At 38.0% G+C, this 16,367-nt stretch overlaps 1 protein-coding gene across 2 annotated transcripts in view; it reads left to right on the top strand.

Annotated features, from left to right (window-relative positions):
- PPP3CA (protein phosphatase 3 catalytic subunit alpha) overlaps positions 1-16,163 on the top strand; it is a 170,837-nt gene extending 154,674 nt beyond the window's left edge. The window contains exons 11-14 of one of the 2 annotated variants that reach the window (XM_039702004.1): positions 4,492-4,576; positions 8,441-8,538; positions 11,246-11,275; positions 14,416-16,163. In XM_039702004.1, coding sequence (XP_039557938.1) covers positions 4,492-4,576; positions 8,441-8,538; positions 11,246-11,275; positions 14,416-14,609 — 407 coding nt within the window. In that variant the 3' untranslated portion in view covers positions 14,610-16,163. The remainder of the gene's footprint in view (positions 1-4,491; positions 4,577-8,440; positions 8,539-11,245; positions 11,276-14,415) is intronic. The other variant, XM_039702005.1, reaches the window with a different exon arrangement.
- Positions 16,164-16,367: the final 204 nt, after the last annotated feature.

The raw sequence follows: 16,367 nt of genomic DNA, 5'->3' as shown, positions 1-16,367 counted from the left end.
GGATCTGATCAATTTGTTGTAGGCAGTTTCTGTGTAAGCTTACTGTGAAAAAAGCCTAAATATCGTAATGCCCTTTATCCCATATGTCCCTGCTGGCCTGTATTGGCCTTTTGGTTTCACTCACTTTAAAAATGAGAGAACATGATAGGTCAAGTTTCCTTATCTCTGATAGTTTCCTCTTGCTGTACTTTCTCTTTCCTGTTTGCTATGGTAGTTGCAATATAATCTGATCCAGAAAAAAATGTCTTGGGCAAATGTTAGTTCATGTGCTGTATGTTTGTGCATCAAACATATCACTTAGCAACAGGAGCTGCAAATACCTCTACCTAGTGAGCATACAGTCTCAGAGTTCTGTTTTGTTTTAATTAGCAACATTTCTGGCCTCATGCATTTGATTGAATAAACTAAACTGCTAATTAAAAGGGTACAATAATGCAATAAACAATTTGACACAAATGCACTGCTTGCTTTGTATGCATCCTTACCATGATTTGGCATGAAGACACTCCTAAATTATCTACAAATTTTTTTGTATTGCCTTCAACAATGAGCTCTCAGCCTTCTCACAGAAAAGCCACTGTCAGAGCCATTAGCTACAGCATGTACTCCTTTGTTGGAAAACAGCTTCCCAATACAGTGCTGTAGTTCCAGCCTAAGGAGAATTCCCAAGTCAGATGCCTCCTGCCAATCGTAACCTGGTTCTGCTGTGAACAGTAGTATGTGACATTTGCCACATCTCAGTACAGTAAACTGTGCCTGGAGCCAGCTCAGCAGCAACTAACAGACTGATAGAGCAAAAGCAAGGGTCTTGTCCTTAGGTCTGTTACTTACCAAGATCATGATACAGGCCTTCATGGTCCTGCCTGATGAGAGTGTCTTAGCTTGCCAATGAGTTGATTTTTAGCTGGGAGAGAAATGGAGGGGTTTTCCCAGTGGTTTGTATTTGTTCTTCCTCCAAACCAGCAGTGCTGAGCTGCAGTGCATACTTAATTTTTGAGTTGGTGGCAGTGTGGCATTTTAATGTGATCTTTGTATTTATTATTTATTCTATGATTTGGTCATAGAGTGGTGGTGGTTTCCATGCCCAGAAAATTTCTCCTGTGAGCCGCACTACGGCATAGCGGTGTGCTCTGCCTCTGGACCAACCTAGCAGCACTAGATGCCAGGTGTCCCCAGAGCATGTGCCATGGTGTATTGTGCCTGGGCACCAAGAGCTGCACTTGTCTTGCCCTCAAACAGCTGATTTTGAAATGCAGTACCCTGCACGTTGGTGGCATTTGAATTTGCTGGCTGAGAGGCGGTGGAGCATTTGGACAAACGCGGGTGGCACAGGTGATGGTAGGAGCAGCAGACATGGCTGGGACAGTAAGCTACTCTGTGAGAGAGCTGGAGCAATTAGTTTGGCCCTTTTAACAAAAGAGGCATCATCACACAGGCACACCCCATATGGCCAGGGTGGGGCTGTTTTTGGGAAGTGACTAGCCTTACCAAAGCAGCAGCAATGATGTAGGAGAAAGTCTGTGCAGGGGAGGTGGTGACACTGCTGCTGGTCTCCTGCCTGCATGTTGATTCCCTACTAACAAGGCTTTAAGCTGAAAGGGTTTCTTTTTTTTCTTTTTCCCTTCTTATTTTCAATCTGTTTCTTTCCTTTTGGATGTTCTCTGCTTAATTTGTTTCTTTTCTGTTTTTCAGACTTTACTTAAACATTACACTTCCGTTGATGTTGTCAAATGTTCTGTATTATTTTTTCTTTTCATTCTACAAACATCACTGATCTTTTTCTTTTCCCCTCTTTGGAATTCATAAGAAGATCCCATTTATGCACAGAAGAAAGGTATTCAATAAGTTGGAAGGCTCAAATTTTATTAATTTTCCTAATGCTTAACTACATAATATATATTAGGATACCAGTGAGAGATTTGGGGTTGACTTTTTTACTCAGCACTGTTTTAAATCTGTTCAATCCTACGTCTCAGAGTATTGTCAGCATTTATAGTCTTTTTTTTCCTTGTTGTACTTCTTAATCTGAACATTTAAATTGCCTTTCATATAAATCCTTCATATCCAGCTTGCAGATTCTGTGTTTTGATACCAATTCAAAATCCAACAGAACTTGTTAAATCACTGAAAAAAGATTCAAAGCTTTTATATTTCCCCCCCCCCCCCCAGATAATTTTTATACTTCAACTTTAAACTCTTTTTTAAAGTTCCTTCATTCAAAAAGGTTTGTTTAGATATTGGAAGATCTTGTAAAGATATTTTCCAGCCTAAATGAGTCTGTGGTTCTAAGAAAGGAAGTTAGAATCTTAAGAGAATATCAGGCAATGTTTGCAAGGGTTAAAATTAACCCTTTTACTTATAGCCAGTTCTCAGGTTTTGACCCATTTTATTTTATAAGTGTGTGCTTAAGTATAGCTCAAATAATTCATCGGGATTTGCAGTAATAGTGAATTTCAAAATATTAAACTAGATGCACTTGGAATGTGAGTCTAAGATTTATGTATAAATAGTTAAATCCACATACTGTGAGGTTAGTGATATTCAGTCAAAACTAACAGAGCAATAAAACATTGTGAATATCAGGTGTATTTGTTAATAAAGCCAGAGAAGATAAATCAAATTATTACCAATATTTACTAAATGTATGTCATTTTCACAGATTTGTTACATTAGGAAATTCAGTGGAGACCAAACTCTTTAAAGTATATTTTTTAGTAACCTTTATGTGTATCAATGAGATACAAAATACTCCCTTTGAGCATATTGTGTTTCATGATTAAGGAAGGGGTTTTTTTCTATTCTTATTTTGTATTTAAGTGTAGGACATGATATTTCATTTCAGTCATAAATTATAGTCCCAGTTTTCAGTTCTCAAATATCCCATAGTCTTAGTAGCTGTTCAACTTTTTAAATATCCTTATAAGACACACCAGAATCATGTGGACTTGCAACAAGCAAGTAGGGATTGTGATGCTTCGGGGGAAGAAAGGGAGAAAGGAAAACAAATCATGCTCAAGTGTTTTCAGAACAGGAAAGGCTGAAAACCATGTCTTGTCTTGTCTGAGAGAGATGTCACAGTTCTGTGAGATCATAGTACTGAGGCAGAAAGGTACCACCTTCTGTTCCTGGAGAACCCAGCTGAATCAGTGCTGTTTTACTTAAACTTTTCATTAAGCTGTTCAAAGTATATTACATTAATTCAGTTACAGCTGAATTACAGCTGTTTCTCCCACTCTTAATTGTCTAGAATTAGACATTTATGCCCAAGTGTTCGTATCTCTTTTTATCTTTATATGTTTTAATATTTGCTTTATATTTTTATCTTTATGTGTGGGAGATTTGAAAGCCATCATTCTGAGTATTTTTTAAGGAGAAAGCTAACTTTATTCCACCCAAAACCAGGACAGTATCCTGTTACATCACAGCAGGTCGCACGTTTTCCAGTACACCATCACCTTTCCTGTTCTTGGCAGATAAACACACAGATGTCATTCCCCTTAGTTTGTGGGCTATTCCCTAAAAAAGTCCATTGAGTTCATGAATTCCATGACCTTGAGCTCCTGTCATAACAGTTTTTCAGGGCAGGAAAGATGGTGCGTGGTGTTGTGAGGTGTTGGATTGTTGCATGCTGAAGCCAATTCTGATTCCATCGCCACTTGTCCAGTTTCATCCAAGAATATTCTTCATTAATGTTGTCCTCCTCATTTTTGCCCCTTTCTGCTGATTTAGTTTCCCTGATGGGCTCTACAAAATGGATCAATTTGTTAGGATTTGAAAACAGAAATTTTTGCCCTCAAATTCTGGAGTAACAAAGAAGGAAGCGTTACTGTGATGTGTAGTGATGTCTGAACAGGCAGGAGCTGTCAGGCAGCATCCACACAAGTCAAGGTTAGCTGTCCTTCAGAAACCTTTAGGAGAAATCTTCATGATGTGTGTGGTTCTGATTGTGATAATTAATGAAACTGGCTTTTTGAGTATAACAGAACATTTTCTCGGGGACGTGGGGGATCCTTTGTAATAAGTACTGTTCGCTTTTTCCATTCAGGTGGTTCTCTCGTGCATGTACAGATTTTGATGATATCCAAGTAACAAGTACACCTCAAACTCAGCCAAACTTTAGTCTGTGTTGCACTATACCTTTTTTTTAAGGCAGAGTATTGTGTGAATTCACAAATTTCTAAGCAATTGTAATTTTGAGCAGTCCATAGCAGTGAACAGAAGGAAGTTGCTCTGTGGAACTCTCTTTGCCACTGCCAGCCAACACAACCCCTACCATCTCATGCTCATTTCCAGGACTCTGCCTTTAGGTTTTATATCTTTAAATATTTTTTAACTAGGAATGAGAAAAAGTGTTTTCAGTTTTCATTACAAATGTGGCTTAGTTTGGCAAACTGTAGCATTAATATGATGTTTCTTGTATTTAGTATTGAGAGTATTTAGTGATGAATTGTTTACAAATCCCTATAACAGTTTTTGATATCTTTTCCATAGGTGCAACAGCTGCTGCTCGAAAGGAGGTTATAAGGAACAAGATACGGGCAATAGGAAAAATGGCTAGAGTTTTCTCAGTGTTAAGGTAAGGTTTTATGCTGGGTTAGTTTTTTTTCAGTGTTGAATGATATCTTTGAATGGTTACTTAGAGCACTCAACTGTTAATCAAACATCAAATTTGCTATTTTAGTATACCACCCAACTGAGTTCTACTGCAACCTCTTAGAGACTCTCTTATTTATAAATGGTGCTATTTATTTTGGCTCTGAATAGTCTTCCTCAGGGCATTTGCTGAATATAAAACAGACAAACAAAAGACAGCAGCAAAAAAAATTCCAATTAACATTTTTAAAAACTTTTGCTGACCAAGTGTACTAATTAACTTCTGTCCCCTGTGAGGTAAGCATGAAATATGGGGAAAAGGGTATGTTATACATCACCTCTCATTAAAAAAGAAGTCAGCTGTCACCCACAGGTGTTGCTACAGCCACAAGTAATGATGACTAAAGATGAAAGTGTTAGGGTCATTTACCTAGAAATCCAGAAAAGGGTTGTGCAGGCAACAGCAACTTGTTCCTTTGGGCTTCTCTCCCCCAAACACATGAACATGAGTAAATAATTGCTGCTACCCAATGTTTAGAACTCTCCATTTGATGTCTCTGAGCAGAAGAGAAAACATTCTGTACTGTGCTGAAGTCTAAATATAGAAAATACAGTTCTCCCTCCCTTCCAGCAAGCGATTTTTTCCTCAGGAAGCTGTGTGTTGGTCTGCTAGAGTCAGTTGATAGCTGTTACGCTTAGTGAAAAATCATGGGAGTTCTAAAACATTTACTGTTAGGATTTCATGATTGATGTAAGAAGAATAAATAAAATAGTTTCTTGAAGAATCTGCTATTTAATTTCAGTGGAAACTGTCGAACGTGCTTGCTTTGAATGCAGCATGCCAGCAGTGGGCAGGTTCTCTGTAGGGCTTTGCATGGGCACAGCAGCTCACCCACACCTTGCAGATTGCAGCAGCATAGCTTTAAATAGCAAACTGAGATGGAGAGATGGAGGGCTTTGTACCTGGGGACCCCAAAGTATTACAGGTGACTTACTGATGGTGCATGAGCTACTTCAAAGTGATGCCCATTAAAAAAAAAAACAACCAAAAAACCCCCCAAAAAAACAACAACAAAAAAAAAAACAAAAAAAAAAAAAACAGGTTGGCATCATGCCTTTTCCCTAAACAAGATGGGGGAGCAATCAAATGTTTCCACCTGCTTCTCTGTACCACGTCTGGCAGAGAGCCTGGAGAGGTGGCTGCTACCACCTTCATAAAACAGCACAACTATTCTTCTCTAATGATAGTTGAGCAAACAAAGTTTGGGAAACTTGGCTTTCTCCCATAACCTTGAACCACAGCTTCTGGATTGACTGTATTCCATTGTGAACCTCTTTTTTAAATATAGGATTCGTTCACAAGAGTTGTCAACTTAAATAAGCAGAAGGATCTGAAGTTGGATGATCAGCTGATATATTTGGAGTTTTACAATTTACAGATTATTGACATAAGCCATGTGTCAGACTTCTTCAAAGGGATCTGTAGAGCAGAAGCTTTTCAATGGTTTCAAGGATGGAAGAGGGATACAGAATAATTCCTGCATGTGCTCTGTCTGCAATGATACATATAAGTCTCTAACCTTAAATCTACCCCAGGCAAAACCACCACAGCCTTTTACTGCTCTTGATTCTTGAAAGCTTTGCAGGAAAGACTGAAGAGTAGATTTGTTCTCCCTTAGCTTTAACCAGCAAATACAGCACATCCACACTGTGATCCAAGGCATAGTCAGCAAATAAACAGGTACCTGCAGTGCATGGTTTTGGTGACAAGTCGTCTAGGGGGATGAGTGATATTTCATCCCAGCCATCACTGGGATACCTGTTCTCTTTTTTTCTGAGCAAGGCTGATTCTCCTCAGCTAGGTGGAAGACTGCTAGACAGTAAAAGTTTCACAGGGTAATCTTCCAAATACTATTCCGATAGAAAAGCCTGGGATACTTTTTCTGTCTTGCCAGCAAAATCCGCATAAGACACAAGTGTCAGGTAATTGTGTGTAACCCTAAGAAGAAATCAGCAGCGCCATCATCTATCATCTGTCTATATACCAACCTGCTCTGGAAATCTTTGAGGTTCCTATTCAAGTCATTGTATTTTATGAAGTTTATTTCACTAATTCTTGAAATCTTTCTGAATTATTAGCACCTAATCTGACCATCTGCAGAGAACTTAGTCATCTCTTCTTTGGGCTGGAGTGGTCCCTTTCCTCAAGGATATATCTTGAATGTAAAGCTGAAATAATTTCAGCTATTTTAGTGTAAAAAATTGGATATCAAAATAGCATTGTATTGAGTTTCAAATGTTACAAATGAGCTTTGATGAAAATAGCTATTGTAGAAAGATTGGCTTTAGCTAAATGGAAGACTTTGTGATTCCTTGTCACTGACTCTCTCTGTGACTTTGTTTCTCAAGTCTGACTTAATTATTTTGGTGTATTTAGACTGGAGAGAGGTAAATAAAATACTTTATCAGTCTATTATCCTTTTTTTGAAATAGAAATAAATGACATCAAATAGAAATGAAGGAACACTGAATGGTAAAACATCATTATATTTTTGATGCACATCTTTCTTGTGCATATTCAGTTTAAAGACAATAAAAATACAGTCAGTAAATTTAACCCATGAGGGTAAAGCTGAAAGTGCCATTGCAATTTAATTTTTTTTTAAAAAAAGAAATATACATAATGTACTGAATAATTAAGAGAAAGCAAAAGCTTTGCTGTGTTACTGTTAATCATAAAAATACTGTATTAATTCTGAAAATATTTTGCTCTTGCATTAGTTCTAATTGCTTGGAAAACTTGCAAACAAAATGGTCACAATTTGATTTTGACTATTACATAATGAAAAGTGAGTGCCAGCAGAATTATTTTCAAACTAAAAATAGAACTTGAATTGTATATGTAGTAGGTAAACAAGAGTTGTTTCATATACGTGAGTCATTCAGGGCATGTAGGTCCAAAGAAAATTGTAAGTAGTAGAATTGCTGAGAGACAGTTTTTATAGACAAAACCACATTATCCTCAAGTGAATGTGGAACTAAATTCTGTCTTTGTATTTGCTTCCTCCAGCTTAATGTCATTATATACTTCAAAGTAAAACACTTCAAAATAGGTTTCTCTTAAGGAATTGGGGTCAGTTTTGCTGCTGAGAAAGTATGTCATCACAGGCAGCATTACAGTCCTTGTAGAAAGCTTTACTTAAAGGCTTCTTAAAGGCTTCTGTATAGAGCTGTTGTATTCCTCTAGCCATGTATTTAAAACCTCTGTATTTGGAGACCAGCAAAGCATATTTCGGTTTCCTAAAACAATTTTGTTTAATCCATATTATTTTTAGCGTACAAAACTATTAAGGACAGTACTAGGAAAGATGGAAGTGCTTATTAATTTTAATGAGCTTTTAGCTGCCTTTCTTTCAGTGGCTGGTGATCATCAATAAATAATGCACCTGCCTGCTAGTGCAGACAAGAGCAAACTAACAGTTTAAGGTGATTTTAGACCACACAGTGTAAAATGCCTAAATGCATTGTTGGCAATATCTGGTCCTTCTCCTGTCAGATTTGAGTTGACAGATGTATTGTTCCATAGGCACAGGTTATAGTGTTAACTACAGTAGGAGTTGCATGTGGTGTGATGCAAAGGTTAACCATGTACACAGCAGTGAAGGGGACCTCACTGGTGCTGATGTTATCACCAAATGCAGTCTATCTTGGCAAGGAGATTGGGGATGACAAAATCATTGCAGGGCACATGTAGCTTAAGATGTCTAAAACATATCCTGTGTTTTTAAGAAAGACATTTATTTATTTTCGGTGGTTTTATTTTTCATTTCTTTTTTAACTTTCACAGAGAAGAGAGTGAGAGTGTGCTGACGCTGAAAGGTTTGACTCCAACAGGAATGCTGCCCAGTGGTGTTCTCTCTGGAGGAAAACAAACACTGCAAAGCGGTAAGCCTGTTTGCCTGTGTGTCTTGTCCTGTGTACAAAAAACAATTGGTTTTCAACTGCAGAACCTAAGAAAAGTACACAGTTGACTCAGAAAATAATAATTTAAAAAAAAAAAACAGAAACAAGAAAGGACAGAAAAAAGCCAGGCAGTTTGTTGTGCTGGAGCATTTGTGAGCAGTTCATGTAAGGCCACTTCTCAAGACTTACTACATAGCATCAATTTTCAGAGAAAAGAGGGGAGGGGGGAGCCCCTGAAAATCAATGGTTCAGAATGGTAGCTCAGGATTGTATGTGAAGTGCACTCGTTCCGCAGTTCAGAGCACCTTTTGAGGTTTTTTTTAAAGAGCAGCCCTTGACACATGGAGTACTGAAGGTTTGGCTTAGCTAATGACACTCAAACTCTTATTTTATCTGATTTTTCTTCCTCATAGCGAGCCACCAATGGAAAATAGGTCTAGAATTAGATTTTCTCTCCTAGAAATTCTAGGCGACAACATGAGAACAATTCCATTCTGATTTAAGCCCAAGTGAAGGGAGGCTCTTACAAAAACTGTGTTTGCCTTGTACACAAACACAATACAGATTGTCAGTTTTATACCAAGTGCTCCTTGTTACAGGAAATTGGTAAGTCTGTGGTAGGGCTGCCTTTGTTTCCTTTTGGAATAAGGAGTGTGAAGTGTTTAATTTATTACTGGAAGCTCTCTTTTTTATTTTTTGTGTGTGTACTGCTGTAGCGTATATTGCAGGCACGCATAAAGGTCTCTCATTTTTTGAGGTTCTATTGGCAGTAGATGTAAGAAATAGAAATGCTTTATAACCTTGACACAGTCTCAGCCTCTTGTTTTCCTGTTTCCTTCCTGGAGCATTCTTTCTCTGTATTTTTCCCTTTACTGTCTCTTTTATCTAGAAGATTCAGGTATACGGTGGTAAACCTCCTTTCCCCCTTTTTTCCTTTCTCTTTTTTCTTGTTGATGACTTGTGTGTGATGGACATAGTAACGTTCTGCTTTGGAAATGCTGCAATATGATTTCACAGGAGGCCTTTCTTAATGGGTTTGTGGTCTTCACCTAGGCTTTTCTCCACGTAGTTGCTTTATATTTTTCAGAAAATTTGGTCCAAGGAAACTGCTATTGTTGCCCTGGCAAAATATTAGGAATAGAAATTAATTTGAGAAAATTGCCAAATGTTCTTATTACAAAGGCTAAAAGGAAAATCTCCTCATACTGCAGTATTCTGGCTCAGTAAAACATTACTATACACAAGCTTCTGCATTAGTTAACACATAGTACCCCATTCACCAAATACTCTGAAGTTCATGTAGTTTCTGTTAAGCACACATATTGCCATATGTATTAACAGAAAATATGAGTAGTATGTTCTGTTGTGCAAGTATACATTTTAGTCCTCATTTTTTCTAATGTGTCAGTGCTGGTTTGGATCTGGTTATTAATTTTAATTTTTCATCCTAGTTATCATGTTTCCTTTTCTTTTCAGTTTGCATTGTTTTTGTTCATTGTTTTTTGGCCATCTCTCTTGCTCTGCTGCTTGAGAGGCATAGGCTTACCTTGGTGCATGAGGGTTAAATTCTCTCACTTCCCCATGCAGCAAGATAATAGTATAGATATTTTAGAATATATCTTAATCCCTATTTAACATCCTAACTTAAAAGAGAAAAAAAAAAAAGCTTGCATTTTATGTAGGGGAAAACAAGACAAAAAAGAAGAGACGACTTCCTAAAAACTTGATTTCTTGAACTATTCTCTAAACCAGAGAAATTCTTAAAAATCAAAATTTCTTTTAAAATATTTGCTATATTGGATTGCATTTAATGATTTGCATCAGCTTCTAAATCTCTGACTGTAAAAAAAATGCATATCAAAGCTGATAGGTAAAACTCAAATGAAAGTATATATTTAAGAACCATTAATGGTTTCACAACAGTGGTAACATGGTATTCATAACATTGCAGCAATCTCCTGGTTACAAGCTCTGCTCTCTCTGACCAGGCTTTGCAACTTCGGAGGTCCAACAGTCAATCTTACATCTACATCCATTGATTTAAATAAAATATTAGCAAAATGTTGTTTGTCAGAGACTGGGTTGACAAAAATAAAGTTTACAGATGGAGCAGACTGGGCAAGGTTGCAGGCAAAGGCAAAGCTTGCTGAAGATCCCATGCTGTGGGGATGTTTCTTTTAGTCAGAAGAGAGAAAAAAATAATTCTGTTCAGCTGTATGTGGAATTCCTTTGCCTTGTACTGGCATCAGTACTTTTCAGGCTGATGTTGTAAGTTGTATGAATTTTGTGCAATGGCTTTATGCCATTTTTTGTTCTCTTTTGACAGGGCAAGTCAAACTGCTCTTACTGAGAGCTGGGACAATTATATAATGACCTTTTCAGGTCAGATGTGCAATATGGAAGACATTTACATTTTGTAGTTCTTTTGAGTCAAAAGAAAACTTCTTAAATGTGTCTTTAAAAATCTTTAGTTTGTGAAACTTCTGCTTTAAAACAAACTCTAGCTTAATTCAATCTGCAAATTATTGTTTTTGTCTAAACATTTCTCTGTGTGTCTGTTTTGCCAAAATCCAGCACTTACAGTAACATTAGTGTTGTAGCTCCTTTGCTATTCACTGACTTGTTCTTAGAGTTGAAATCCTCTGCTCATTTTTTCTCATTCGTTTTGCTACCCCTTTCTTCTCTTCAGCTACTGTTGAGGCTATTGAGGCTGATGAAGGTAAATTGGCCAGTCCCCTTTCTGTTGGTGCCACAACAGATAAGGGCTCTGCTGGGTGTATTCATTTTGCTGTAGCTTGTACAGATTGTGTGGGTGTTGGGCTAACAATTGTGGCTCGGTATTAACCAAAATGTAATTGCTTTAAAGGGGAAAGTGTTTTTTTGGTTTTTCTTTCTGTTGCTGCTGTTGCTGCTCTTTCTGTAAGTTACAAACACGTTGGAGTTGCTGTATGTTGAACTAAGCACTGAGTAATGCCACAGGAGGAGATCAGGGAACTCGGATTTCATGGGACATAACTTGGCAGCAGCTCGTAAATGTTTTGTGACACATAGCTCAAAAGCTGTGCACTGGAGGCTGGCTCAAACTATCCTCAGCAATTTCTGGTCAAAGAAAACACTTAGCTTTTTATATATTCTCTCTTTTTGTTGTTGTTTCTTTTCCACTTTTTCTTTATTTATGCTTCAGTTTGTTTCCTTTCTTTTAGGTCACTAATAAAAAAAATTTATTGGTCTTTTGTTATAGTATAGCATGTTTCTGTTTCCCTTTAAAAGTAAAGCAACATGAGACATTTGTCTGCAAGATGTCTGCTTCTTTTGGTAGTGGCAGTTTACACACTGGATATTTACGTTAGAGCAACCATTTGAGCTGCATATAAAGTGACTGGCTGCCTTAGAAGATTTCTGAACGTTCAGTATTGAAAACTGGTGTTTTGTTCACAGACCTCTAATTTAACCCTTAACAATTTTTAACACTTCCGGTAAAATCTAAGTAACCATGTATTGCAATGTAGATGTACAGTATTTGTTCAGTATTACAAAGTTTTGGAAGAAGAATTTTCAGAATTCCCCTTTAAAACAAAATTCTTCAGTTGTATTTTGTTCTTGCCCCTCTCAAATTTTCTGTGGGTATTTTTGTTTTAGCTAATTAAAAAAAAAACTGATGATTGTTGTCCTTTGGTAAGATGTGCCCTTTCGGCCAGTTGAATTTGTTTTTGAATTTTGTAAAGCAGTGAATAAAATTACAGAACAAACAAGTAAGAGAAAATACAACTGCTTTCTAAATAGCAGTGAGTAAGCTGCTATTTATGTTGGAATTACCTATTCCTATCAGCAATCTCTAATCTGCAGTGTGCATTCTTGTTGACAGTTTGGCTGTTTTCTGTGATTTTCTGTGACTATGTGTTGTGTTTTAGTAGATTCTCAATGTAACCTGCTAATATTCGTTGTCTGACCAGCAACTACAGCAGAGCACCTTCCTTAGTGTTACAAACAATAATGTGTCTACTGGAAATACAACCCCTTAACGTGCCCCCGTGCCAGCAACACGCAGCCCTCAAGTTCATTCTTGATTTGCCATCCTTGCTAGTTAGACACCGTCACCATAGTCACAACTACTGCTCCACACAGGTGAAGCTTCTGATGGAGGAGAAGTTTCACCAGTTGTCCTTCAGGGCCCAATAACACCAACTGGGCTGTGCTGCTGGCAAGCTCCAGGACACGGCAACTGCTTCAGCTTCAATGCAGCCATCCATTAAACTATTGCTTTAAGGGATTGGCATGGGTGCTTGTTAGACATCTTCATTTTCTGGTACAAGGTAAATTTAAAAAAAAAAAGCCAACCTGAAAGGCAAACCTTAAGAAAACTCACTGTACAACCTGTTCTGTTTTCACTGCTCCATCCCTGCTCACTTGACTAATCACCATTATGTTGTTGTTCTTCTGAGTTGAAGTATAATACATGTTAAAAACCATGCACTTCACAAAGTTCCAATGAAACATTTGTGAAACTGGCTAAAGAACTAAATCCTGAGGTAAACAGGATCTGTCTTTTTTCATAGGAAAGGTTGGCACAACCAGCATGAAAAAATATGTTTTCTTTCTCCCCACTAAATACAAGGAGAGTGGTAGCTTGGTACCAGGGATATTCTGGGGTTTTGGATGTGTTAGGTCTTTTTTTTAACAGAAGTGACCAGCTTGTCCAGAATTAGGACTGCACATAGGAAGGAGAGTACTTGAGGGTAAGGAGAAGAGAAAAGGGGAGAAGGAATACTGAATTGGATCCCTGAAACTCCCCTACTGTTTTCTCCCCAGGGAGTTTGCAGTTTCCTGGTACTGAAGCACCATTTCTGCTCTATGGCATGTTATGACAGATGTCTAGCAGAAATTCCAGTTCTGGAAGTGCAGTGCACTGATTTGGTACAGATAAGAGGAAAAAACACACAGAAGGCTGATCTATGGGGCTGTGACCTCCTGTTTGCCTATGGTGCTTTTTTTCTCTTTTGCTTTAAATCTAAAGATCTGCAATATTTGAGTTAGAGAGAGAATAAAATAAAAATTGCAGTCTGTGAACACATTCCTCAGCCTGTGGCTTCCTTCTGAGGTTGGTATGACCTGACCAATGTCGCTGCTAAAAGGCAGATTGTAAATCCTCAGTTGGAACTTTGGTCCTTTGTCAGTGCATTTCCTAAGCTAAACTGTATAGCTGTTCCAAAATGACAGTATCCCTGATCTGTGTTGCACAGTGTTCCTGCTATTTGGCTCAAGCTGCTTCCTAGAAGTCCAGGGTTGTATCAGGGAGGATAATTGCCCCAAGCAATCAACAAGCAGCTCAAATGTGTTGCAAATAGAAAGCAACTTGTTGTAGGGTCACCCCAGATCTTCCCTAGCTTTGATGTGTATCCCACAAAGTGGCCTCACCATGTTATCACCATCTGGAAGTAGCCAGTACTTTTTTGCATGATCTTTAAAAGTCAGGTAGGAGTTTTGCCTGGTGAAGAGCACTAGGGCAAGGCACGGTGTCCTTAAGGCTGTAAGTGATGACAGCGAATGCCAACTCACCGGCTCACAGCTGTGTCCTCAGCATGGTTCCAAAGTGCAAACTGTAGTTTCATGTCAGCCTCTTGGTGTTCTAAGCTGAACAACAAAATACTGGAAGTTGATCGTGTTGAAAACAATAGTTGTGTGGGACGGTGGTGGTGAGCCCCCAGCTCTTTCTGAGTGTGGTAAGGAGTTGGTGGTGGTGTCAGATCTTCTCGTTGCCGCTTTCCCAAAGAAGGACTCCCGCACTTGTTGGTAAATTGGGGAAAAAGCTGCTGAGAGTTTTATCTTGCTAATTTTATTTTTCAATAATCCTTTATTTAGCTATCAAAGGATTTTCACCCCAGCATAAGATCACTAGCTTCGAAGAGGCCAAAGGCTTAGATCGAATTAATGAGCGAATGCCTCCGCGCAGAGACGTGCCATCCGATGCCAACCTTAACTCCATCAACAAGGCAATCTCCACAGAGACTAATGGCACGGACAGCAACGGCAGTAATAGCAGCAATATCCAGTGACCACTGTCCGGGAGGGGGGCGAGCTGCAGGGCGCGATGGGGTTGGTGCACGTCAGCACTGGGATGTTCTTGCCTCTGATAATAGCTTATTTGCTCTGGGGGCCAGGTGTTGGATTCAGTTTACAAAAATCATCAACAAAGAGATCGTCAACTTTAATTTGGTGGGAGGGCGGGTGGGGGAGACACACCTCCTTTGGATATGCCTTTAAATGCTTGTAGAAAAACGAAAGCTCATGCTGGTATATATTGCAAAGTTAGGGGAATGAACATGTTTTCCTACTACATTGGGAACGTCTAGCTATGTTACTGAAAGGCCTTTTATTATGTTACTGGACATGAAAACTTTGTTTAATTTCTTACTAACTATTGTACGTTTACAGTTGCAGCACTCAACATCTACAACATCGAAACATTTTTAACAAAATGTACAAACTAAATAAGGACTATTTATTGATAATGTTTTGCTACTCTTGTCAGACAATGGCTATGAAATAAATTAGGCACTCTTTAAAAATATAGAGAAAAAAGAAAAAAAAAAGTTGGAAATTTGTTTAAAATGCCAAAAAAAAGAGAGAGAGAGAGAGTGAGAGAGAGCGAGCGAGAGCGACAGTTTAATTTTGTACAGATTATGCTTACCTCAGGTTTCTTTAGTGTGCTTCAATGCCCTTCTTTAAATATAACACTTACCTTACTAATTTGGCAGCAATTATCTTTTTCTTTGTTAAAAAAAAAACTGGAATAATAACATTTATCTTTTTTTGCTGTTTATATTTAGGGGGGTTTGGTTTGGGAGGTTTTCTGGGGTTTTTTTGGTAAAACAAGTCTTGGTTGTGGCTTGCTAAATTTAAATATTTATGAGTGGTGCATTTTTAAGTATAGTGAACAAGACACCATATTAAGTGCAGTGAAAAGCATCTATATTCTGTAAAAATCTGCCTATGCATGTTTTTTAAGAAAAAATGGCTGTATAGGCCTGTATGGGACTGTAATGCGCTTAGTGGTCTGACTTATACTGGAAATGTATGTATACTGGCGTACTTTATATTCTCTAAAAAGAAAATGCTTAATGCCTTTGAAATTTTGTAATCAAAAAAAAGCTTTGAAAAATCTAAGGGGGGAAGAGTATTCTTAAAGTTTTTAACATAAGCTTGTCAGTGCACATATAGATGGGTAGCATGTTTAGCAAACCTTGTGAAATTTAAATAAGTTTGTAGTTACATGTGAAATTCTAAATGCATGATAACTGTTAATGTCATAATGGTTTAGTCATTTTGTTCTGTTTTGTCATGTGCCACAAAATGTGTAATTTTTTCACTTTTTTCCCTTTGTATATCAGTTACGGGTTTCAACTGGTTCATTCTAAAAAAGAAAAGGAAACAAAACAAACAGTCCATTGATATTTTTTAACAATTGTATAAGTGCCCAAGTAATTCACTACAGCCTACAGCCTTGCCTTTGTAATTTGACTTCGAAATGTTGGCAATCAAAGCATGCACTTGTAACAATGAAAGAAGCATTTTATATTACTACTCAATAAAAATGTGCATGAACTTAAGCATTCTGCCCTTTCTTGCTGTCTCAGTGGCAGAAGCGCGCAGACAACCACATGCGTGTGCTTCTTGCTCTCTTTTGCTGTGCACAGGAGAGGACTGCTGGTGTAAGAAATGAGTGACTTGTTTCAAGATTCAAGGTCAGTTCTTTACTAAGAAATAAACCCGTGTGTTACCCAGCTGTTTTAGGGTACTGAATGTCTGCACAC

Source organism: Passer montanus, unplaced genomic scaffold (assembly GCF_014805655.1).
Source record: "Passer montanus isolate IOZ18808 unplaced genomic scaffold, ASM1480565v1 scaffold151, whole genome shotgun sequence".
Classification (NCBI taxonomy): Eukaryota; Metazoa; Chordata; class Aves; order Passeriformes; family Passeridae; genus Passer; species Passer montanus.
Note: the sequence above shows the minus strand (reverse complement) of the source record. Positions and strands in the feature narration are given on the sequence as shown.